The sequence below is a fragment of the Antedon mediterranea genome, chromosome 2 (assembly GCF_964355755.1).
Source record: "Antedon mediterranea chromosome 2, ecAntMedi1.1, whole genome shotgun sequence".
Lineage (NCBI taxonomy): Eukaryota > Metazoa > Echinodermata > Crinoidea > Comatulida > Antedonidae > Antedon > Antedon mediterranea.
Window position 1 is genome coordinate 7,589,612 of NC_092671.1, and position 27,203 is coordinate 7,616,814.

General features: G+C 32.2%; 2 protein-coding genes across 3 annotated transcripts; one reads left to right on the forward strand and one right to left on the reverse strand.

Moving 5' to 3' along the window:
• Window positions 1–706: 706 nt before the first annotated feature.
• LOC140040253 (centrin-3) lies at window positions 707–3,504 on the reverse strand. 2 transcript variants are annotated; one of them, XM_072086045.1, is made up of 5 exons: window positions 3,390–3,504; window positions 2,748–2,883; window positions 2,119–2,233; window positions 1,830–2,021; window positions 707–1,254 (listed from the first exon to the last, which is right to left on the reverse strand). In XM_072086045.1, exons 1-5 carry the CDS (start codon window positions 3,404–3,406, stop codon window positions 1,211–1,213), a joined length of 504 nt encoding a protein of 167 aa, XP_071942146.1. In that variant the 5' UTR covers window positions 3,407–3,504; the 3' UTR covers window positions 707–1,210. The 2 variants fall into 2 exon arrangements, with proteins under 2 accessions (XP_071942146.1, XP_071942145.1); XM_072086044.1 differs by having other exon boundaries at window positions 1,830–2,033.
• An 828-nt stretch (window positions 3,505–4,332) lies between these two features.
• Window positions 4,333–26,163, forward strand: LOC140040251 (uncharacterized). Its single transcript, XM_072086041.1, has 13 exons — window positions 4,333–4,449; window positions 6,914–6,978; window positions 7,245–7,299; window positions 10,727–10,801; window positions 12,682–12,776; window positions 15,152–15,316; window positions 18,807–18,933; window positions 19,516–19,590; window positions 19,841–19,971; window positions 20,260–20,365; window positions 20,722–20,778; window positions 21,210–21,422; window positions 22,061–26,163. Exons 1-13 carry the CDS (start codon window positions 4,420–4,422, stop codon window positions 22,166–22,168), a joined length of 1,302 nt encoding a protein of 433 aa, XP_071942142.1. The 5' UTR covers window positions 4,333–4,419; the 3' UTR covers window positions 22,169–26,163.
• The last annotated feature ends 1,040 nt before the right edge of the window (window positions 26,164–27,203 follow it).

Below are 27,203 nucleotides of genomic sequence, written 5' to 3' on the forward strand. Positions count from 1 at the left end.
TTTGATAGGTGTATAAAGAAAATGTTTTTTCCCCAAAAATGGTGCTGAAGCTTATTCATATATAATCCCATCACATTTAAAGGTAGTATTATTTTACAATACAGAATTTGAGTATCGCTCCTGAACAATAGAAACAGGCACACATTAACCATACAATAGTTGGCTTTGTAAACATTAAAGCTCTATCTACACTATCAAACTAGTTCGTTTGTGATGTGCCCAAATTTGGTAGTAATATGACATTTTTCTGTTGCATAAAGTTTGATAGTGTAGACAGAGCTTAACATAAGATAAGATACTGTATGACTATGCTATGCAACGCTATAGTATAATTTATGTTCTGTATTAATACAGTAAATAATTGGCAACAGCTCTCCCCAAACATTTAGAATTTTCTAATAATCCTTTTTTCACTGTAAATAATAGGAATCTTTCACTGTAAATAATTATACGGTAACATTAGGAGTGGGGTCATGTTAAAAAGTGATCAGATTGAAAGCTGTCCAAGCATTGTAACTGGTGGCTGTGGCCAACGAAGCTCCCTTCGTGAATCTCATATAAGCTGTTGACCACTAAACTGTACTAGTGTAGGACATTTTCTGTGTGTCTATTAATAGACTTAAATCATTTTGCTGATACAATAATTTATTCTATAACACATGTTATTGGAAAAGCAATTCTTTAAGAAAAACAACAAACAATACTGTATTTTCCAATAGGTATGAAATATTTATTTGCCAATTTAGCAAAAATAGATAATGTAATCATTAAGTTGTATAAAAACATGAAACAAAAAAAAACTAGTACCATACATATTATTTACAAGAGAAACATTTTTTACAACAAAGAATACAATATAAATCAAAAGAACAGTATAAGTATGTCACAATTATTAAGAGGACAGGGACACTTCTTCAATTCAGAGTTTATTATTTGTCTTGTTTTTAATCCGATGGAATTACTAGCCATTGTTTTATCCAGAGTGAGAGACTATTTCAAAGACTCTGCAAAGATCAATATAATAGGTGTGATCATTAACTTCTAACCAGTCTCAAAATGTAAATTTGTACAGTCATTTCTAGTATTGTAAGCTACTACATGTGTATTCTGAATAGATAAAAATAATTTTAAGTGTGTAAATTAAACAATGACATGTCTCTTCTTAGCACCTGCTATGTATTGTTTCCTTGCTTTGTTCATCTTTGTCTCTTCATGTATCTCCGGTCATTATACTTAGAAATTCTTCCGAATTTACTGTAATAAACAAGGAAACTATTAATATCTGCACTAATACAAGTCTCAGTTTTTGTTATGAACAGCTTTGTTGAAGGCAAAGCAAAGATGTCTGTCATGGATGTGCCATAAGCTCTCCCATTTATGGGCAGATCCAGGAGTGGAGAATGAAGTACAGACCCCTACATTTTACAAGGTATCCATTTTAAGAGGTGGTGATAAATTAAGAGGTACTGTGATAATAATAACACTACTACTTTTTATATTGTATAAACCAGTGAAGTTTGGCTGATTTGCACCTGTTCTGGCACGTTTTCATGACGCTTCACGTGACTATGCACCAATTGGTATGCGTATAGCGATGTGAAAACTGAACATTAAAGTTTAATTTGCTGGCACTGGACCAGGTGTGAAAGGCCCTTTAAGCAGACTTAAATTTTGTTTGAGATGTTTTTTTTTAAACGCTATGCGAATATCTACATCACCTCCCCTTTTTTTTAACCCTTCCTCTCCAACAAAATTTCCACCAGCTATTGCATTCACGTTGTTGTGTTGGTGAACTTGATATTAAGGCTTTTTAAGAATTTTCCTCTTACTTTCACCGTCGCCATCTTTATCAAACTCGTCGATCATTGCACGTAGCTCCTCGTCTGTCATGTTCTCGCCAAGTTCTCGAGCAACTCTGCGCAAGTTACGCAGACTTATTTTTCCTGAATCATCGTCATCAAACAATTTAAAAGCTTTCAGAATCTCTTCTTGCGGATCTCTTTCCAGAATCCAGTCCGTCACTATAAAAAAAAATGTTTAATTAAGTACAAATGTAGAGCCTTGGATAAGAGAACAAGAAACTGCAAAAAAATGTTTGGTATTTATACTGTAACTTACTGACTTCGTTGAAATCTTTAAATGATATTTTTCCAGTATTTTCCCTATCATAATCTCTTAAAACCTTCAACACATCTGCTTTTTTCACTTCAAAGCCCAGTGCCTTCATTGCTACCTAACAAAAACAATTATTTACAACAACATTATTTGTACTATCTATTTCTATATATAAATAAAACAATTTTTCGCAAATTATGAGCCGCAACATTTTGTTGAGGTGCCTTTATTTTAACATGGTTTTATCTTGCTGAAAATGTTGGTAAACATATCAAACGCAATTGATATGTGCGGCTAAAGTTTCGTCACGATGTACTATCCTGTGTTAACTGTGATGCGACACAGTGAAATGTGGACGTTATTTAATTATTATTATTATATTTAATCTTCATGTTGTATTTTTTTTTGGGTCCCTATTGATCAGCTTTGGCTAGATGGACCAAACAAATAATCAAGGGGAAACCACAGGCAAACATAGGTGAGGTATTATGTCTACGTTGGTCCAGCTGGGCCGTTTCCTGGTTTTGGGAACAGGATTTTAGGCCGCGAAATAAAAAGTTTGCGGAGCTCTGACATAAAGATGGGTGGTGAATTAAAATTAGGTCCAAGTTAAGTTTGAAACTTTGAATTGCCTTAAGTTCATGATAATCAATTGCTCCATCGTAGTCTGTGTCAAATAATTCAAAGGCTTCTTTAATTTCCTGTTTTTGCTCATCAGCTATTTCTCGTCTCTTTCGTCTTCTTCCTTTGTCTAAATTAAATTCTGATCTAAATATAGTAAAAAAGATACAAAAAAATCATTATATTATTTACTTAAACAATCAATACAATATGAAATATCGGCTAATCTACCTAACTAAATAAGTAATTAGGCCTACTACTAGGCTGGAATAATGCATGGCCTAATAAATAATAGTAATAATAAGCTATACTAGGCCTAGTACTAGGCCCCACCAGGGCCTAGAAAAAGTAAGGTCAAGAAGGAGTAATAAAGTAGTCTCTAGCTAGGCCTAAGCCTGGACTTATACAGAAAAGTATGAGTAGCCTAGGTTTAGCCTATTTCAATCCCATTTAGCATGGCATTTCTGGCCTAGGCCTAGAGTGAATCCGGGACGATTCATCCCAGGTTTGGTGGTGGGTTCAACCTTCCAAGCAAGCCAGCTCTCTCATCTCATATTGCTGACAGAAAGATAGGGCCTCTATAAGCTAGGCCTACGCCTAGCATAACTCTAGGACCTTATGCTATGCACATGCGTTTTTATAAAAATAAATACCTCAAAGATAGACTCATTATAACTAGTAGTACAATAATTTAAGACTTTTAAGCTGCTTTTCTTGGTAATCTTTTCTCCAAATAAAAAATTATTACCGCGTATACTTTGTTTATTTTGAAATTGAAACTTATATAGCGCCACCACACAACTGTATAACCCCTGGATTGAAAGTTACGGAGGTATATAGATAACACTGGTAATAATGTTATTATTATTATTATTATTATTATTTATTGCCAAAAACCAGTTACAAACATACAAAAACACAGAAACTAAGGGAGTAGGCATGAACCTAAAAGTGAACCTAATCCCTATAACAAGAGTTCAGGTTCCGTACTCCCAAAGTAACAACAATGATATATAATAAACTATAAAAAAATATTTAAATAAAAAATAGACGAATCAACAGCGTCAAATAAAATAAAAGGATAAAATACATTATAGTCGATTCAACAAAGTCAATATAAAACATGTGATTTTTTTACTGTATAACTTTTCCAGAATATAATATATATAATTGTTATTTATATGAGAAGTGTCGAATTCTATAAAACTATCTTTTAAATAGAAACTGTATAGAAATACAATTTATCTAGGGCGACTCTCGAAGCCTACGTAGTTATGTGTTTTTTTTTTATTGTATGAGACAAACCGAAGTGAGATATAACTACTGTTATGAATGGCTGATGTCTTCCTATAGCCAAGCCAATATTTCTAAGATTTGTAGGAGTTAGATGTGTTTTTAGTGAATAACATTCACATCAGTAACATAGTTTGTTATATATAAGCTGAAAAAAATCTACTTATAAAAAGAAATTAGTTCAAGTAACGATAAAATTGCGGTGAACTATTCTATTCTGGATGTTGACATATTCCAATTGGACCAATAGTATCGCTTGTTTACCTACTCTGGGTCGAATGTTTATTAAAATACAGAGAGCCATGTTTATGTGAGTTGTTTTTGTGAGTCGCGGCGGAAGGAGGACTCCAATAAATTCTCCTCTTCCAAGTCTCATTTCGACTTTTAAACATGACTAACAGCATAAGAAGTCGTAGTGATGTAAGTTTATTTCATTGTATGATACGTAGTTCCCGTAGTTCTACAAACCCAGACAAATTAAGATAATTTGTACCTGCGCGAAAGGTCGTGAACAGCTGATATCGTGTACGCAATTCATTGTTTTTGTTCGCGATAGGTTTTCGCAGTCAAGAAAGAGCCACCCTGTGCCCGATTCAATTCATGAGGTCCATTTAATTCTTATCTAGCTTAAAATTGTTTTTTAATTAGGCCTATGTGTTCTTTTTGTGCCGTCATCGATGATCCTTTTGGATTACAATAATTATACTAAACTAAACCTTCATATTATTAAAAAAAATATTATTAATCTATTTTCATTCGCATTCAGTCAGGGATTTATACTAGCCTAGGCCTAATTTAATATTATTTTAATAATATATATTTTCTAATGGAATGTTAGGTGTACAGCTATCATGAATGGTGTATGTGTTTTATATACTGCCTTTGACTTGATGTTACCAGCAATTGTGTAAAAACACAAACTTAATAAACAATGCTATTTTTAAACAAAGTCATTTTTTTTCAAAACACAAACTCTTCAGTCTGAACTTATTAGACTTAGAGATATTATTTTTTTCTATGATCTGACCCTTAAATTCTATTTTTCAGGGCCTTGATGAATTTGTGATGCATCAAACATTCATTTCATTGACCAACTTATGTTTCCTACAGAATTCTATAAAATAAAATATGAAAATTGCCCATCAGAAATCATTTATCATCATCTTCCAAACTACATAATCGTGTTCGAGTGTAGTTGCATTATAGTTTTCCAAGACAGGAAGGGTAGTCGATATGTTCAGTTGAGGAAATGAATAAAAAAAATTATTTAAAAAAAGAGGATATAAAATAAATTTTGAAAGAAAGCTGTAAAAATAAAATGCAAGCATATTTTGTGAAAAGTCCCATTTGTAGCTAGCAAGCATGTTGTTGAAGAACAAAGACAGCCTTTTGATACGTTACCTCACAGGTCACATATATTGGTGGTTCAATGGATAGTTTTTATTAGATTGTTTGGAACTATTTAAAGGACACCTCAATTAAGTGAATAAAGGAGTAATATACTTGCACTACGGCCAACCCACATTTAAGAGACCGTTTGTTACTATGCTATCAAAATTGTAATGAATTAAATACTAGATTTGTTTATTAATTTGATTGATAAAACAAATTAGTTCTATATAATATTTGTGGGTTTATCACATCCATTAAATATAATCACTACCTATTTAAAAAAAAATATCGTTTTATTATCAGAATGTTATCATGTCTACAGTCAGTTACTAATTTCAGTTTCAGAGTGTTAATTTCTTTATCACAGCCTGAACAAGTGTCTATCAAGTAACAGATGAATTTTCTATCACAGACATGACTAATTTTACTGATAGAACATAGGTGAAACTGTCAATAACATTTTAGGCTTGTTATTCGAGCTATGCTATATAAGGAAAAACATTATGGATTATATGACCATAATGGATTCACAAGATTGTGCTAACGTATCATATTATTTAATGTTTTCTTATTGAATTTTATTAAATGGATACATGCTCGATTTCAATTATTGTCTCGCTAGTCAATACTGGACTAGGTAACCTACAAAGAAATTTTATACAACTCGAGTCAACTCATTCCCAGCTCAAAAAGTAAGTCAACATTGAGAGGGCTATGTCATCAATTCGACCAATCAGATAGAGTAGAAATTGCGGCCACTATTCAGTTACGCACAACTACACCTGCATTGCCCACATTTTCAACAACCGACACAAGTGTATTCTTTACAGTAAATAAGTCTTTCTATGTTATTAGATATGGTGACCATTTAGAAGAGTTTTCGCATCACTAATCTGGTGGCCAGACGTACAGTACTAATCCAAGCCTACACCCTCCTTTCTCATCTAAACAATAGGGAGGCTTCGCAATCTTACGAATACGATAATGAAAACGGATACGTCACGCACACGTATTCGTTTTTCGTAAGCCAGTAAAAATCTGTTTCGCATGGCAACAAAATATTGAGAGCGCCGTCCAAAATATGACTGCGGTAAATTTAAGCGAAGCGCAGGTACGTGTTGCTTGGTGCTTGGCTGCCTAGGCCTAGCGTAACATCAAAGCGAGTGAGGACTTTAAAAACTGCTATTTATCAAAATTGACCAGGCATTTTAGTCAATTACTTTCAATAAATCTATAATTATATTATAATCATGAATAATTCCTGATTCAAATGCAAAATGTGTAAAATAGATTAAAAACTATACTCGTTTTGTAGTTACGAATATGACTGATGATATTCGTAAACACGAAAACGCTTTACAAATATGAAATGGGGATCAGCTCAAAAGTTTCACAAATGTGTGACGTTTTCGTTATCGTATTCGTAAGGTTGCGAAACCTCCCTAATAAGTGATATATACTGACCATAATGTTTTTTTGTTTGTTTTTCCAGCATTGGAGTTTATCTGCTGACGAGTCGTTAATAAACAGAAAATTACCAAAAGAGTTGACGCTAAGGTAAGGTATTATTAATTATCAAATCTTCAGTATTCCATTTATCCCTGTTAATTTGCAACTACGCAAGACTATAGTACTTTATGTAGTCACCTAGACCTAAAACCATGTCAAAGAATTAAGGGAGGAAACATGTCTAAATGTCCCTGTAAGCATTTGAATGTTGTGGGGACACCAGGCTCTCTAAAAATGCAGGGTCTGCAACAGTGAACCCCTGTCTAATTTACTTCTTTTACCTGAACATTGTAATCATTTTGGTTTTTTTACAGAATTTTCTCTTACCTGGATTTTGTGAGTTTATGCAGGTGCGCTCAGGTGTCAAAGGTAATTAATGAATAAACAGTTTTTGACAGGAAGAATGATGAGTTGGAAAATGGTTATGACAAGTAGTGTGTTGAAGGCATCCACAATTTGTGTATACTCCTTTCAGACAAGTATTGTATATGCCGTTATTGTTGCGGTGGTTTAATGTTCGCAAATTTCGCGATTCACAACCTTTCCGCAAAAATTTCAACTCGTGAAAATTATGCCATATACATTGTATTGTATTACGATCATTTGTATACAATCAGTCCAATTCATCAACCAGGGGGGAGAGAGGGGGGGGGGGGGTAGTGGGAGAAACAATAGATTAGGTTTTTAATTTTAGTGCTTCATTTACTTTTTTCAAGACTTGCACCTTACCCTTTATTAAATAATTTGCAATACACATGATCATGTGTACAAGCTCACTAATGGGTAATACTACTATATTTTTACTTCTTGCTAATTTGTAGTATTACCAAGACGCTGTCTCTTATGGATGTGTTATACAGTGTCTATGAAATTTATACAAAATTTAATAGTACTATATTCTGCATTTTTTCCATTAACACATGGCTTCCTGAAATCACTCAGTAGCAGCAGATTAAACCATAAATTGATTTTATATATTAAAATTAAAAAAAGAATGAATATTGTTTTGCTGTGTATTTTTACAGTAAGCTTTAAGAGTAAGTAACTGGTTATCCTAAATCTTATCTTCTAAATAAAAAAAAAATTAATACCCATCATATTTTAGTAAATTCTGCTCATTACTGTACCCTTCATTGACATACCTAAGCTTAGATAAATTGTCAAAAAAAATTAACCGTCAATGAAATAAACCAGTCCAACAACCAATGACATTGGTTTATTAGTCGGATCAATAATAATAAAAATAATAATATTAAACATGAAATAATAATTACTTTGTACTTGCATACTGTACTTAGATATGTTTTGTTTTGGTAACTAATGTGTGTTTTTTCCTAAATTTTAAAAATTAATATTTTAAATTAACATGCAGTAGACTCAATAGATTAAATTAGCGCCAAAAAAAAAGACCCAATTTCCTCGAAATAATAACTCCTTGGATAATTATTCAAACTCAGTTATACATTGATTAGGGTTTTTTTTTCAATTAATTTTATACACGTACCTTATTACAATCACTTTAAGTCTTGATAAATAATCATTCACTGCAGTACATCAATCATTATTGTGTCTACTACAGTGCCTTCCTTCTAAAAAAATCAGAGACTAGTTATTTATAAAAGAGAACATATGTCCTAATTTATAGTGGGAAGGAAAGAATGTTATTGAGCATCATCCACACTTAAGCTCTGTCTACATTATCAAACTAATTTGACAAAAAAAAAGTGTGATGTGCCCAAATTTGCTAGTGATATGCCCAAAGATGTTAGTGTGGACAGAGCTTAAGAACCGATACATAAAATACAGTTTTAATAAACCCCAATTGATTCTGTTATCGGTCACCAAAACCGTTTTAAAGGGTGTTTCACATCACCTGTGCTCCAGTTCAGGTTTGTGTCAGATGGCAAGTACAGCATTAATTGTACCACACAGCTTTGTGCATATCGAGTAAAAAGAATGGCGCATAGCCATGTTGAAAATCGTAAAAATGAAAATTAAGATACAATTTTATTTACCAAAACTGTTAAAAGATGGGGCTTATAGAATAATACATTTGGTTTATACACAAAATATTAATTACTCTATAAAATCCAAGGTCCAAAATGTAACCCATATATTTAATCTTATCTAAGGGGCTGGTTTCACAAACTTCAAACTTTATTGATGGGCTTATGCCACAATTAGAGCTTATACCATGTCAGTATAAAATTATGCACTAGTTCATAAAGCTATGTCTACACTATTAAACTTTACGTGACAAAAATGTGCCCATATATGGACATGATGATGTCATATCACTACTATATTTGGGCATATTACTACCATATTGGGCACATCACACTGTTTTTGTCAAACTAGTTTGATTGTAGACAGAGCTTCTATGGAAGACATAGTTTATTACAGGTTAGGTTTAAAGATGTATTGTCCCTATGAAAACTAATTTTTTTAAATTTTTTTGTTGAATATGCCATTGTAATGTCACATAATAATTATTGACTTCGACCAAAAATAGGATCGGAAAAAAATGTATTTACCTGAAAAAAATAGAATTTAAAGCAAAAAATGGTCAAATTGGCTGCCAGCCATTGGATTTTTGGTTGAATTTAACCATTTATCATGTTATTTTATAAGTGAAAACATTATTTTTCAGGTTTTTTTTTTCTTGATTAAAACTACAAAATAACCTATTCAAAGTCTAATTTAATTAATCTTCATTTTTCCTGTTTTTGGGGGAACAATACATCTTTAAGAGAGATCCCATATTTTATCTGTACTGAAATTGTTCTCATCTAATTAAAAACAAAAGTGTTTATTAGTGATGACTGTGGCTTCACAGACATTTTATATTAGAAATTCACAACTACAGTAATGAGTGTGTACATTTGTCTGGTTTTTTCTTTATTGCATTAACATTTTCATTTCAAGAAATTTTTAAAACGTAGTTATTATATTATTGTATTGTCAATGTAATTGACATCAATTATCACACTACTGAAATCTAATAATTATTATATGTCCGTGCGTTATATGCTGGTACTACTAATACTATACTACAACTATTATGTGAACATGTACAGTATGTTGTTAATGAATAATTTTTGTGCTTACAAATATTTAGTAGGATAGTTTAGGTTTGATTATGGAAAGCAATGAGAGAGTTTATTATGTGTTTAATAATGTACAGTATAATACACCAGACACCAAATTCAGTTTTTTTTGCAAAATAGGAATTTTGTTTTATGCGGAAAATAATTTTTGTTAAAGGTGTAATAATTTGATAATCGCACAACTTTTGATTGAACAGTTAACTGTACTACTGCAATGAGAATGTATGCTTCTAGGTGCAGTCAATGTAGGCGGTCGAAAAAGACATTCTAACAAGAGGATGCTGAACTCTGGAGATCAAAGAGTTTATCTGTGACTGCAACACGATCAGTTCCACGCCTCTTAACTTACAATGCGCGCCATGGAGAACATGTACCTCTTAACAGACACCACGTTGCGAAGAATATGTACATAGTACAGTACTCTTGGTTTTTGTCACAGCCAGACATAAGATCAAAGGACTGTTTTGTTACGAGTTCTTATCTTGGCAAAGGCGAGCTCAGTGTTCTGTTAGATTGCCTGGGTTGGAAGACATTTACATACTGTAGCTTACAGAAATTTTGGATAGACCCCTCTACACTCAATCTACAATTTTCTGAGCTGAGTCTCTCAACTCAGTCTACCCGTAAATAATGTATATCAATATCATTATTATTGATGTAATATATGCAATATTTTTTTCTTTTTTCAGTACTGGAATGTTCTTGCTTTGGATGGCAGTAACTGGCAGAAAGTTGATCTTTTTAACTTCCAAACGGACATTGAGGTTAGTATGAATAAATATTTTACACCGTTGGCCAATTTCCACCTACAGTCTCTGTGTTGTTTTCCAGGAATGAAGTATAAGCTTTTAACACACTAGGTTACATTCAGGAAGTCTGTAAGTAATTTGGTAGAAGATCTTCCCCAGACTGCAAGAGATCGTGGATTCAGTAATAACTATAAATCATTTTTTTGTGTGGATTTTACGGAAAACTCATTCTATAGACAAGAAAAGACGGCAACCAGGCTATTAATTGAAGGGGTACATTTTCTGGGTACATTTTCTGGCTGCCTTAGACATGTCCAGAGTCCTCAGTCTTGTAGAATTGGTGGCATTCTGGCTGCCTCGGACATGTCCACATGCCTTTGTCTTGTATTCACTAATCAGTCATGAATTTGTGGCATTCTGGCTGCCTCAGACATGTCCAAAGGCCTCGGTCCTGTATTCACTAATCATTCATGAATTTGTGGCATTCTGGCTGCCTTGCACATGTCCAGAGGCCTTGGTCCTGGATTCACTAATCAGTCATGAATTGGTGGCACTCTAGCTGCCTTGAAAATGTCTAGAGTAAAAGCTTCTATGTTGACTGTAAACTGTGAACCAGAAATTGATTCAGTTCAATTTGCAGTAAGAATAATAATTAGTACTTCTAGTATTGTAGACTTTAGATTGAAAGGTTAAATCATTAATATAATAAATTGAAAATTAAAATGATATTTCTTATGTTGTGCATTCTAAAAGAGCGTTATCTACAGGAACATGCCTAGCCTGTCAGTGATATTATATTAATATTATTGGTCCACACCAACTACGCACAGATGCGAGTGAGGCATTGGTAAAACAATTCCTTACCATTATGACAATTCTTAGCAGATCTATAGCATGTTATTTAACATGCAGCAGCAGCATCTAGACTATAAACATACAATTGATCCATATAGTGCATGTATGTCCTTACAAATGATATATGCAGTCAAATTAAGATAGTCATTAAACACAGCAAAATGTTAAATAGCAATCAGTTTTATAAAGGTAAAAAAAAGAACATTTCCATTCAAACAGTTGTTTTAACAACAGTTATATTTTTCCACAATTTTATTATCTCAAATTTATAACGTGGATCTATTTATTTTTTTTCATTTATATATAAAAAGTAGCAAGTATTTTTTTTGTAATTCTACATCTACATTAAAGTTCATTGCATATTTGAAATTGTAAATTTGAAATGCAATATACTTATAGTATTTCTTTACTATAAGTAGTAAAAGCTTATCACTTAAATGTAAATAATAATTGTTACTAAAATGAAAGAATTTGAGAATAATTTTGTTGCAATAGTAATAATTAAGAATATAGATTAGAATATACAGTACACATATATCCTGGGCTATGTGAACTTTATTTACCCTGGAATATTCTGATATTTATTTATATACAGTATTTAACAGGTCATTGAATACTTCCTGGAATACACGGCTTTGTAGATAAAATATACTTTACTTACACTGTTAGTTCACCCATCTTCTATTCTTGAACACATTTCGTACAACCAGTGGCATAGCTAAACCCAGGGGCTTATGGGCCCCTAAGCAGTGCCCCGAGGAAAAAACAGGCATTAAAATATGTTGAAAGAGGCTAAAAACGTCCGAGGCCTCCATTGTTGGAGGGCCACTTAGGGTTCCTAAACCAGGGGCCTCTGGTCTCTATGTTAAGATCTCAGCACAGAGTTTTTTTATAGCTGAAATATACTGTAAATTAGACATTTTATTCTTCTGTAAACTGTAAATAATAATAATAACATAGTAAAAATCACTTTAGGCCTATAGCAAATTTATTATGCAAAAGTAATTAATATTTGTTTCATTATTTTTTTAAATGCATAGGGTCCTGTAGTTGAGAATCTTTCCAAAAGATGTGGTGGATTTCTGAAGCAGTTGAGTCTACGAGGATGTCAGAGCATTACAAATGATGCCATGCGGTACGTTAATCACCTCCTGTGTCCCCTCTAATCTGTGTCAATACAGTGTTTCCAGTGGAATTGCTGTTGAATTTGAACAGTTCAAGAAAATGTCTACACTATCAAACTAGTTTGACAAGAAAAGTGTGATGTGCCCAAATATGGTAGTGATATTCCCAAATATGGTAGTGATGTGACATCACCATATCCATATATGGGCATATCACTATTTTGTCACATTAAGTTTTATTGTGTAGACAGAGCTTTAGAATAATATGAGGGTACATTCATACTGTATTATAGAATATTGAGCCATTTTGGACATTATTTTCTAAAATTTTAAAAAATTGTGTGCATAACATTTCTTTTCAATATGAAATATCTCACCTTTCGCATATCTTAATATTCCATGGCTTAAATGTCAAAGTTAAGCCTATTGAATTACTGTCTTTCTTTACTTTAAATCCATGCCTTAATTATCATATTCTTTTATTCCGTTTAATGCTACGAATCTTGATGTTTTTGTTTTTCATATCCTTTTTAGCTTACATTTGTTAGTCTGCGGTTATTGTACATAGTTGAATTAATGAGATACATTTTTCATTTTATTCATTTATTTAGTCAAATTATGTTTCTAGCATAGCATAACATTTTAATTCTTATGTCCAGGTGAAATTGTAATGCTATCTCTAAACTAATTAATTGATTCTATGATAGAATTGAAACTTCTTTCTTTATTCATTATTTATAATTACTTGGTTAGCATGAACAGTTCTGCGAAATGTTTTTTTCTCAATATTAAATTAGTTTTCTTAAAATGAATGGAATCATGTTTTGCTTACCTGGAAAAATAGTTGTCTTTCTCCCTTCAGTGAAGGAGATTGAAGAAATTTGGCTGTGGATCATGCAATTTTCTATGTGGATGTTCTATTTAAATACAAATTTTTTGTTTGTTCAGGTGGCATGGCCAATGTTGGTTTATCCATGTAATATAGTGATACTGTACTATTAGTTGGCTAGCAGCAGCAGCATCACTTTCTGTAATTTTCAAAAACAGCGTCATGACCATGGTTGATGCCCCTTCCTTTCTTTGCCCTTTTCTACCAGCTATATCTTTCAGTAAATATATATAGGTCGCAGGTTCAAATCCCGCAAGAGACATTTTTTCATACAACTAAAAATATAGAACTTTCGTCGATGAGCTATGCTCGACGCAATCATGAGATCATGTTTCGAATATGAGCACTGTTTAGTAATTTGACAGTATTATATGTAGGACTGTATCGATATCTATCTTTAGCTGCAACACAATAATCTTAAATAGTTCTATTTCTATGTACTATATGACATTTTGCACAAATAGTGAGAATTTCATGTATCATTTGTAAATTAGTCATTTATACTATTAGTTGCCGTGCTTTGAACCTTCCTCTAATAAAAATAGCTCATTAGCATAAACCATTAGTCTTCCGGGATTATTATCAACCTGATCATTAAATTTATCTAGTCACATCAAGGATCACATAAACTTTCAAAATCATTTCTAAAATAGAAATTCAAATAATATTCAACATTTTTTTTGTATGCTTAATTAATTAATAACAAAATTAATAACTTTTTGTACGTGAGAATTGAAAAAAATAGTAGGTTGCTGTTGTTAAGTTGGTATATAGACCAACTGTATTGCTCTTAGGATTGCCTCATTTGCATAAGTGCTTTTTGTTGTAAAATTGAAAGCTTGGTATAGTATTATCATCAATAACAAGACTCATTTTGCTCAGGGTGTAAGATAGTAGAGTCTGATCACAGAAGATAGGATGGGTGTTAACTGTTAGTTCATTATTTAGAGAGGAACATTTATGTAATGACAATATGTGCAGGACATATTATGAGGAAAGGTATTTGACACTAATGATTCTGGACTATGCTCATATTGTATTCATAAAACAGTGATATTTAAAAAGAACAATGGAACCTATATACAATACTAGTAAGAGGACACCTTCAGGATCAAACAAGTGTCCCATAATAGAGGTGTTTCCTGAATAGGGGTTGGCAAAATGTGTCCCCGGAATAAAGTTAGGGATAGGGATGTCCCCTAATGAATAGGGATGTCCACTGAATAGGGATGTCCACTGAATAGGGATGTCCACTGAATAGGGATGTCCACTGAATAGGGATGTACCCTGAATATTGATGTCCCCTGAATAAGATGTCCCCTGAATAGGGGTGTGTCCTGATGAATAGGATGTCCCTTGAATAAGGATGTTCCTTAGGGTTGTTCCAATAAGTTTCTACTGTAATAAGTTAAATAATGATAAATTATTTTCACTGATACACAGTTTCTTCATTAATCATATCGAAAAAATCAATTTCTATTTTTTTTGCTTTTTCAGAACATTTGCGCACAATTGTCCAAATATAGAAGAACTAAATCTTGAAAACTGTAAGAAAATTGGTGATCCAACGTGTTCTAGTCTAAGTAAATATAGCAAGAAGCTAAAGTACCTTGCATTGGAGTCGTGTACGTCCGTCACAGACACAGGGTTAAAATCACTAAGGTATGTACAGTAAACTCTATCCACAAGAAAATAGCAAAATGATTTTTAAAAAGATCTATTTTTTTTTTATACAATAACACGTATGCAGTGCTTCCTTGTATACCTAAGATGGTAAGTATAAATATGTAAATTACTTGTACTCAGCAACCCAGCATAAATCAAATTAAATTCCGAGAAACAGACATTTTAAAAACAGTATTGATTTATGGTTATTATAACTTCATACTTTATCATATATTAATATATAACGCACCTACTTACTTATTGTGTGCCCTGCATTATTTGGATCCATTCAAAATAATGTACGTCGGGAATATGATACTCCGTATCGAAATTCTGGGCATATTTTAAAAAATATTTTTAATGTACAGTACCTTTAATATTCACAGTAGGTGTGTTATAAAATGTTGTTTTTTTTAAATATTTCTTTTATGAAATTACTGTGTGTTTACCAACTAGTTAAATATACCAGTACATCTTTTAACGAATGAAAATATTCCATCCATTGCACTCGTAAACATTTATTATTTATATACAGTTTCCTTGTGTATAGATATGTCATTAAAACTAATATCAATACATTTTATAGCATTTGAATTCTTAAATTTTAAATTTTCATTTTTTTAATGTTTTTTTTTTTAAATTTTAACTCGCAATTATTCAACACAAACAAAATTGTTAAATAAGAATAATTTGTAAACCTCTCTCATGAAGTTTACAGTACTGTGTGTGTTTGCCATTGTAGATGGAAACCCAGACATTTTGGATTTATAAGCAAATTTGTTATGCAGAGATTCTACCCAATAGCTGCCACCAAAGAAGTTATAACACAAGAATCTCCTGTTCGTCCGAAGCGCGTAACAATTTTGAAAGGCATTGTGGGATAGAATAGAGCTAATGGGTGGCGCCATTGAGCCATGGAGAAGCGCGCCCGCATCAAATTAGAAAGTCAAAATCATAGAGGGGGTCTGCTAATACTATAGGGGGGATAGAGTAATTGACTGAGCCCTCTATAGGAATTAATAGTTTCGACTTCCTAGTTTGGAGGGGGCGCTGCTCCATGCTATGAAATGGCGTCGCCCAGTTTGACCTTTTAACCCTGTACTTCCAATACTGTGTTTTGAATGCAAATTGAAGAACAGGAGATTTACTCCACTTCCACTTTAATAATTTCAATATATGCCAAACATACATAATGTAATAATACAGTCTACAGGATGTAATAAACAGTGTATACTAATGTTTTTTTTAAATGCTGAAATAAGATATTGTTTATTCGTTGTTGCTGTCATTTAGAAGATAATATAATGGCTACTGGGCATATTTCAACTTTAATTTCTCAGAAAAGTATTCGGAAAATATGCTTAAACTTTGCCCTATCTTACCTCAGGTGATGTTATTTTCAAGGATATTAATGTATAGAATATAATATAAAGTGTATATTAACATTTTATTATAACTAGATGGCACGCTCGCTTCGCTCGCGTACCATCTAGGTCGTGCCCACAGATGGTTCTCGAATACACAGTATTTCCAGCGAGAAAAAAATGGAGATTTCAAATGTACGTACCGCAGGACTATAATACATTGTCGTTTACAGAAACGAATAAATATACACAATGATTTATGTAGTCAACCAAAATTAGCACCCTGGGAATTACTTCCGAGAGAGAAACAAAATGAGTCAAATTTTTTTATTTGGACTCATTTAAACAAACCCAATTTGTGTTTTGTATGTAACATTAAGGGTTGAGGGATGGGGGAAGAAGATAGGTACAAAGAGGAAACATTTTAAAATATATTCTTATCCACTCAGTAACGAAATATTGTTTTTAATGTTTTATAGGCCTATAAATAATATACCACTAAATACAGTAAAACATTTACGATTTAATACGGTACTTTGTTAAAACTCTCACTGTCATAGTCGATTGAAATAGTAAAGTACATGTAACGATACACCACTACGACGTTTATATAATTTTAAATTATTAATTAATACAAACGTTGAGAAGCAACTGTCAGTAATAACGTTTATTTATTTGTATATTATATGTTTATAATCTAACAGTAGGGCCTACCCACACTCACAGTAATAAAATTTATTTGTATATATTTTTATATTACATCTAACAGTACCAACACTCACAGTAAGAAATTTGCGATTCAAATTGGGATCAAAAGTGGTTAATACCTTAACAGTATTGTACAGCATTGCAATACTATTTATGTTTATTCTCCAAGGGGGCCCATAAATCTAAATCTATACCTCTATGGTTAAACCAAATAATTTGGAATGTTTATTTGTATATTATATGTTTATAATCTAACAGTAGGGCCTACCCACACTCACAGTAATAAAGTTTATTTGTATATATTTTTATATTACATCTAACAGTACCAACACTCACAGTAAGAAATTTGCCATTCAAATTGCGATCAAAAGTGGTTAATACCTTAACACAGTATTGTACAGCATTGCAATACTATTTATGTTTATTCTCCAAGGGGGCCCATAAATCTAAATCTATACCTGTATTGTTAAACCAAATAATTTGGAATGTTCCATTCATCACAAATCAATACATTTGTAAAAACGTATATTTAATGTATCAAAATAGTATTTTTTAAAGAAAATCGGCCTGTCTTCAACATTATGATGCTGTACTCGAACTGTTCAACCGGTTTTCAGCTATTAAAAACAATTATCGTAGGAGGAGATAGGAAAATGCGAAGCCTCCTCGCATTTTTGTAGCGGGTATTTTTCAAGATGGACATCCATTAGACAGTGTATACCACGATCGGAAAACACCCCTATTTGGGGCAAATCGTTGAACCTAAATTCGTTTTAATCGTCAATAACTAATTATCTAACTTAATTTAATTAGTAAACAGGGTTACATCAGGTGGTTAAAATCAGTACCGAAAGTACGAACCAACTTTATATACCATCGAGTAAAAATTCTAGAAGTAAGGCGCGATTTACCGAATTTTGCCCTTACGTAAATTTATATATAGATAATGAAATTAGTGTTACAAGTATTTAAAAACCAATCTATACACCCAGTTTCTGTTCGGGGATTATAGAGATTCTCAATTGAAAAAATCTCAATTCAGCAATAACGAAACGTTAAGACCTTCCCAACCATATTGTATTGACTTTTGGAAACACATGGCATTCCACAAACTTATTTGCCATGTAAAGCTCTGTCTACACTATCAAACTTTAGGTGACAAAAAATGTAATGTGCCAATATATGGACATCATGTCAGTTATTTAGGAATATCACCTCCATATTTGGGCACATCACACTACTTTTTCCAAACTAGTTTGATGGTGTAGAGAGAGTTTTAGAATCGTTTTTCTGGTAACCTTTCTTCTTGATACTGTCACACACAATGTTACAGTCTTAGAACAGAGTAAAGATTTTATTCTCACTTCACTAAAAAGAATGTTGCTTACTTCCAATTTCGTTATTTTTTTTTTCAGTGATGGAAACTCAAATCTTATTCATTTGAATATTTCCTGGTGTGAAGAAGTAACAGATAATGGTGTTGAAGCTATTGCCAGGGGCTGTACCAAACTACAACACCTTATTTGTAAAGGATGTTTTAAAGTAAGACGTTCACCATACTGTTATCCAAATATAAGCCCACCCCTGAGCTTAGCCAAATGTGTATTCACCATACTGTTATTCAAGTATAAGCCCACCCCTGAGCTTAGCCACATTTGTATTCTTGTTTCATTTAAACAAATTATAATAGACAATAATCAAGGAAAAGGCAAAAATCGAAAGTTCATGCCCGCATCTAAACCGAAATACGGGGATACGCCCTTTTCGCTAACCATGGTTTGAACTAATGAACTGCAGTTAGCACCAGTTGAGTCCTGGCCTTCTCGTAAGATTTCTCTCATAAACATCTGATGCTCGTTTATTTAAGGTTTACAGAAGTTACTCACAGTTGATTACATTTATAAATAATTTTGTTATTTATACATTTTGTTTTATGTTAAGCTCTGTCTACACTGATAACAAAATGTGATGTGCCCATACATGGACATGATGATATCATATCACTACCATATTTGGGAATATCACTACCATATTTGGCACATAACACTTTTTTTGTCAAACTAGTTTGATAGTGTAGACAGAGCTTAAGACAAATAAGCATCTTTTATTCTTCAATATTCACAGATTACAGATGATGCTATGAAAAGTTTAGGAACATATTGTCAAGACTTGACCACATTAAATGTCCAGCAATGTCAGGTAGGTATAGATTTTTTTGGAAATTGTTGAGTTTTCTGTCATCTGCCATCCCCTCAAAAAATGAGAGCAAGTGAATTTAAACTTTTTAAAACAATTTAAACTTAATTTTAAATTCTTTAACCATATTAATACTGTTAATATTAAGCCTATAACTAATTACGATCTATTACTAGGCTAAGGAAGCTGGGCAAGAGTTTTGTAAAATTTTATCTTGATGAATGTAATAAAGATTGAAATTATATTGTTACAGCAACTAACAGATGAAGGCATGCAACGATTAGCAAGCGGAGCCAAACAGTTGTGTTCTTTATGTTTGTCCAGTTGTTTACACCTAACAGACCAAACACCAGTAGCGCTTAGTAACTATTGTCCAAATTTAAGGTAGAGTATCTATCTTTATCTATACCAAATAATAGTAGTGCCTAGTATATATTGCACTACTGCCGAAAATGTTATTGTGCAGGTTACGGAAAGGGCTATATACCTATACCCAACAAGACCAGTGGCATGTGCTAACTTTGGTGATTTTCCAGTTTTGTCCAATTGTTTTATAGTTCAATTCAATTCTATTAACTTATTCCGTCACTTAATCTCCAAATTATTTTGTTATTATTATGATAGCTACTATATTTCTGAAGTCTCTATAAAGTTTTCTTTTTCTTTTGACAGGACATTAGAAGTAGCAAGTTGTTCACAGTTTACAGACAACGGTTTCAGTGCATTAGCAAAAAAGTGCAAAGATTTGAGAAAAATGGATCTTGAAGAATGTGTCTTGGTAAGCTCAATGAATGAGAAATGAGAATTAATTCTTTTTCACATACAAGATAATTCTTGAAGAACTCAAAGCTAGAAATAAAAAAAGCTAGCCAAAATGGAGAGCCCAAAGGAGAGCCCCAATGAGCCAGACAGTGGCGTGTAGTACATTCAGATAACTTGTACTGTGCGCTGAACAATGTATTTCATCGTTTTCATCGTGTGTTCCAATTGAATACATGTCGTAAGATGGCTTGTAGAAAGTCTGTAAAAAAAAACAGATTATAAAATATACAACAAGGTACTGTATATTGTTAATTAAGAGAATGAATAAATAAATAAATCATTAAACATTTCTTTTATATTTATTACACCTAGATAACAGATGCTACGTTAAGTCATTTAGCAAGTGGATGCCCACTCTTGACCAATCTTGTAAGTTTTATTATGGTCTATAATATGACCCTTGACCTCAACCACAAATAGAAACACCCAGACCACATCTAAGTCTTAAAAAATATCCAGGAGTTATAAAGGGAGGTATATCGCTTAATTTCGCGAGGAACGTCATTGCACAATGCATGATGGGAAGGGTTTGGAAGCAATAGCACCACCGTATTATAAAAACTTTATATACTTGTGGTGGTGATACTGCTCCTAATTCCTACCTATCACCACCGCTAATATTTATTATAAAACAAGACTACAGAAAATGTTTGAAGTAACAATAGGGTCCAATTATTTATTTTTCTATTATAATCAGAAAACCTTCTATACAAAATGGATTGTAAAATCTGTATTGTACACAAACGAGCTACTGACCATAATATCTGAAGCCATTTCTTTGCACTATTAAATTTTTTTAGAGTTTATCGCACTGTGAATTGATTACAGACGAGGGCATACGACATATAGGAACGAGTGCGTGTGCCACCGAACACCTTGAAGTCATTGAACTGGACAACTGTCCTTTGATTACAGATGTTTCGTTAGATCACTTAATGGGCTGTCAAAATCTAGAACGTATAGAATTATTTGATTGTCAACTTATTACAAGAGCCGGCATTCGTCGTCTTAGGGTAAGGTTGAGTAGATTTGACAGTTAACATGCTTGTTTGTCAAACACATTGTCCTGAGTTCAAACCCTGTATGAGGCCAGGATTTGTTAGCCTAGATAACTATTTTCATTATGAGATGAGGTGGTTAATAATAGGGGACATAAAGGGTGGAAAGTCCTGTTACAAATATGTGATTAAACATATACATAATAAATGAAATATTAATTTTTATATTAGCACTAACCAAAAATTTGTTATTCTGTCTTCTAAACCGCAAGACCGTTGCTCGCACTTTTCAATTTCCCTTTATCTATTCAGCTATGTTATAATGGAAATTTGTTTATAGAAATGTTTTTTTATACCAATTTCTTTGCGACGCCCGAATGCCATGTTTGGTAATTCTCTCAGGAGATTTGAATGGGTAAAACAGCTAGTTAATTTTAATATTTCTGTACTGGATTATCCAAAATATTGATTATATCATTGTATCAATTGTATAGTGGTCACAATATGTTGTTTATATACTGTACATACTACTACTACTACTTTTTGGTTCCAACAAATCCAACAGCTCAATACCATTTTCTGCCATCAATGGTATAACCTGTAAAAGTCAAAATAAACAATTTTGAATATTTTCAATATGTGTTTTGTTCTAGAGCCAGTTACCAAATATTAAAGTTCATGCTTACTTTGCACCTCTGACACCGCCCCCGTCAGTTGGTGGTGGACGTCAACGGTATTGCAGGTGCTGTACAATTGTTTGATATTGGTTGAACGCGTCAAGATGCTTATCAGTGTGCAAAGGTCAAGGTAATTGCAGGTCATATCAGTAAGGTCAGCTTGTATCCACTAAGAAAGGTAGTTGCTATTTCATTCGATTATCAATTAGATATATGTGCATTGGAAATTATAGCAGGTAGGATATGCAGATTGTAAGGAGTAAGATGCAAATTATCACAGGTGAGATATGCTAATTGTAATGGGTGACATGGAAATTGTCACAGGTGAGATATGCTAATTGTAATGGGTGGAGAAGCAAATTTGTACAAGTGGGTTTTGCTAATTCTATATATTGGATCTTGCTGATAATAACTATTTGCACATGCGTTAGATAATAGACTTTCGTGTATGTTGTAATTTAAATATGCTTAAAAGCAAGGAAACACTTGTATGCAAAGTGTGTGACATTTGAAACGCAACAAATCATAATATGTTTGACATACATGATTATTTCTACTGATATAAACCTGGCTAAGAAAATATAAAGCACGTCTTCATTTACTTTAAAGATGAAACTTGGTTCTCATTTCTGATTGGTGCTGGTAATGTTACGCATTGATACGCATCAGTGACTCTGTGGTATGTAAAAATTAATAAAAAATGCTATACCCATTCCACTTGTAGTAATGTATTTCAATATAGATTTATAGAACAAGCGCTTATTACATTCGGTAGTATCTTTCCAGATGTGTAAAGATTCAAACCCACACCATTGGTTTCTTTTTCCGAGCACTTCAAGATGTTAAATATTTTAATATGTTAATTTTATATTGGTTACAAAATACATTAAAGCTCAGTAATGATGTGTAGTCAATTTTGTGCATCTGCGATTTGGTATCCTATATCATGTAATTCCTTTTGTTCTGGACAATACCAAGCTTTTCGATAAAACACAAATCAACATCTACTATTTATAATGTAATAACAAACCAGTTCATCTTTGTTTAGTTTCTTTCTACTTCGGTATAAATAAATTAAATTATACTTGTAATTAACAAGACTAACTTATAAACAGTGGACCAGTTTAAAAATTAACTTTTATATTGTCATATATTTAATGTGTAAAGTTTGAAGTTTAATTTATTATTTAAAACAGTTGCTTCATTATTGCAAAGATATCAGTAAGTTTTACATGTCACAATATGTCCTGTAAAAGTGCCTCGTTGTAAAATATCGATTGCGGATTGCTTATATTATTATGAAATTGTTGGATTCATAGTTCTGGATTTTTATACTTTTTAAATGGATGGGTTAACAAATAACAGAGGCGGATCTAGGATTTTGAAATAGGGTGCCAAGAGCCTAAAAATGGCAAATTTTAAGTGCCAAACTGAAATTAGTGTCCTATCTTTTGCATTACAATTTTCAAAATTTAGGGGGCCCCGGGCCGGCTGTGCCCTCCTTCTATCCACCTATGAATAAACTATTAGTTTGTGTTTAAATATTTAAATATTTTCTAATTACAAACAAATTTGTATTGAACAAGCATGTTAATTAAAACTTACTAATAACCATAAACTTAAACTGAAAGGTAAATTTTAAATGGGTACAGAAATTAGAAATGATTACATTAAAGGTCCATTGCAGCCAATTTCAATTCTTTCACTATTTTACATTTAGGAGATGTGTATAAATGTAAACCTATTATGTATCCAAGATTTCTAATTCATCCACTTCATAAACCCGTCTAAACCTAATGGGGCTATTTTGGTTAGAAGAATTCTGGTAATGTGGTAATGGCAGAATTTTAACCCAATACTTTGAGTTTATAAGCAAACATGGGAACCACCAAACTATAGTGCCGTTAAATTGCTACTTAGGATATAGGGTGAAATACTAAAGCGCATCGGTCTTGCTACATATTTATGTTCAGGTCTGTAGTATGGTGTTAAATAAATTATATACTGCTATAGTAACACAGTTGAGTATTATTGTATACGTGTATGTATAATTTAATATTTTAATGTTGTATATATCTACACTGGTTGATAATATATATATATAAATATATTATGTATTTGATAACTTTTTACAGAAATGAAGACCAATTTATGAGTATATGATCATGATAACCAACATGAGAATAACCATAATTCTGACTGTATTGTTAAGTGGTAGATATAAGTTAACATATTTATGCAATTCAATCAATTTGTATTGTCATCATTGTTGAGTGTTATTCAACTTAAACAATAGCTTCAATCTTATTTTCCAACATGCACCTGCTGAGATCCGTTGAACATATTTTTTCAGATAATATATCATTCAACAAATTCATTTTGTCAAATGTCTGGGAATGTCTGCGTTTAAAAAAAATAAAAATTCAATGCATGCTGTGAAATATTTTGAAGTTACTGTTTGTGTTACACTTTGAATACTCCAAAATGATGGTACCCATTCAGGATTTGTTACCCTGATAAGGTGGTTCTCACAAAAGTTATTGTTCTTAACTTACCTGGTATATAATTAACCCTTAACTCCATTAACATCTTTTTAAAATAATATTTGAATGGATTATTATATAATTTATTTATAGTATAAATGATTTATTACCAGTAAAGTATTTATATGAATAACTTGATTGCAATTAAATTATGACCGACAAAATGATAATGTAGCCAAGACCATATTCTAAAAATATATGGTAGTGATATTCCCAAATATGGCAGTGATATTCCCAAATATGGTAGTGATATGCCCAAATATGGTAGTGATGCCCAAATATGGTAGTGAAGCCCAAATATGGTAGTGATATAATATCATCATGTCAATATATGGGCACATCACATTGTTTTGTCACATAAAGTTTGATAGTGTAGACAGAGCTTTAGGAAGGTCAGTAACAATAGTAGCCAGTCCCCATGCTATAAAATTGAATTTGCTTTAGTAACTTTTAAGTGAAAGTTGGAAATTCGTAAAGCAATTTCACATTATTAAGATTAGAGGAAATGCCTTTGATTGCCATAAAGTTTTAAAAAGTTTATCATATAAAAAAAAAACAACTATGAATTATCCAGAAGCAAATATAATCATGTTTTGATTTTAAATCAAAAGTATTTATATAAAAGTAATAATGAGTCATGTTAATTGATATTAATTAACATGTTTTTAAAGCAATTGTATTTTTTGTAGCTGAAACCGAAAGTGTGTACATTGAATGTACACATGTAAAAGTACCTGTCTATATGAACATTATTTGTGTCATTTAGTTCAGTTTAGTGCTCCGGCCATGATTGAAATGAAATATTTGTAAAGCATAGCGATATTATATTATAAAAAAGTCTGTGGTAACTGTGCTGTGTCAATAAGTATTGTGAATAAGTTATTTTGGTTTTAAAAAAAGAAAGAAAAATGGTTGTATTGTACATTATTGTACAAATTGTTGCACTGCATTGCTAGTAGCGAGTGTAGTGCTACGCTAGTTATGTACGTGTAAGTTATTTTGGTTAACAAAAATAAAAAAATGAATTTTGTGGTTAGGATGCTAATTCAAATGGCTGTTTACTAAAGATATATTTAATTGTGTGTGTAGGCCTACTCCTCTGTATGTTCTTTTGAACGTTTCCAATGTTACGTGGCGCCGTTTGAGACAATTTAAAATATATTAATTAGATATGTCCCAAGCGGCGCCCCGTACTTGTAAGAAATCTATTCTTCATTTTGTTTTGTTTGCATTCTCTCGCAGCTTGTCATTCCAAACTACACTGTGATACAAGCCACCACTACTGATATAACCGTGTATATCTTTAGATAACCCATCGTTATTATTGTACAAAAAATATATATTTATTCTTCCCTCTGCAATGCGTAGTTTATATATTTGTAAGTTAATTTGCATATTTAGAAAAAAAAACTATTTATAATAATCGTTGAAAAAATGCATGCTTTTTGTATTAAGTATTAGTAATTATTTTACTTGTACGTTAATTTTATCCAAATATATTTTAATATTAAATTCTTAAGCAAGACGCTTTGTATAATGGAATACTATGTAGTTTGATTCGTTACTATTCAGTTTTATTTTATTTGAACAATAATTCTGTTTTCTGTTATCATCTCATGAAAATAGTTTTACATTGGGAAAACATCTTATCTTAGGCCTATACCAAAACTATGTTTCATAAAAGTCTTCATAATTTGTGTCACCATCGTTATTTATCGTATGATCTTTAATTTATTCATCATGTATATTGTATCGCAGCGGCAAAGATATATTTTATTCACATCATGCATGCAGTCATCAACGTATCAACCGCTGTAACTTGCCATTGTCACAATCGGTATCATCGTCCATTGTCACAATCAGCATTATTTTACATTGTCACAACCGGTATATTATATTGCCGGCCCATCGTCACAATCGGTATCATCGTCCATTGTCACAATCAGCATTATTTTACATTGTCACAACCGGTATATTATATTGCCCATCGTCACAATCGGTATCATCGTCTATTTGTCACAATCAGCATTATTTTATATTGTCGCAATCGGTTTATTATATTGCCCATTTTCACAATCGGTATTATTTTCTTTTTGTCACAATCGGTAATATTGCCCATCACAATCGGTATTATTTTATATTGTCGCAATCGGTTTATTATATTGCCTATTGTCAAAATAATCGGTATTATTTCTTTTGTCACAATCGGTAATATTTCCCATCACAATCGGTATTATAGTCTATTTGTCACAATCGGTATATTATATTGCCCATTGTAACAATCGGTATATTTTCTATTGTCACAATCGGTACTATAGTTTATTTGTCACAACCGGTATATTAGATTGTCCTTATCAAAATCGATATTATTTTTGTCAGTTTCCATATAGTTTGTGATGTTTGTGTAATGTTTTAAGGGAATTTAATGAGCTTAAACGAAGAAAACGAGAAATAAAATGAAAGATTTAATCCAATATCTGGTAATCATTATTTTAACGTTCGTCATACGGAGCAGGCGAAACACCGCAATGATAATCTAGCCGACACAAATATGCAACAGTACTAATAACGTAGCC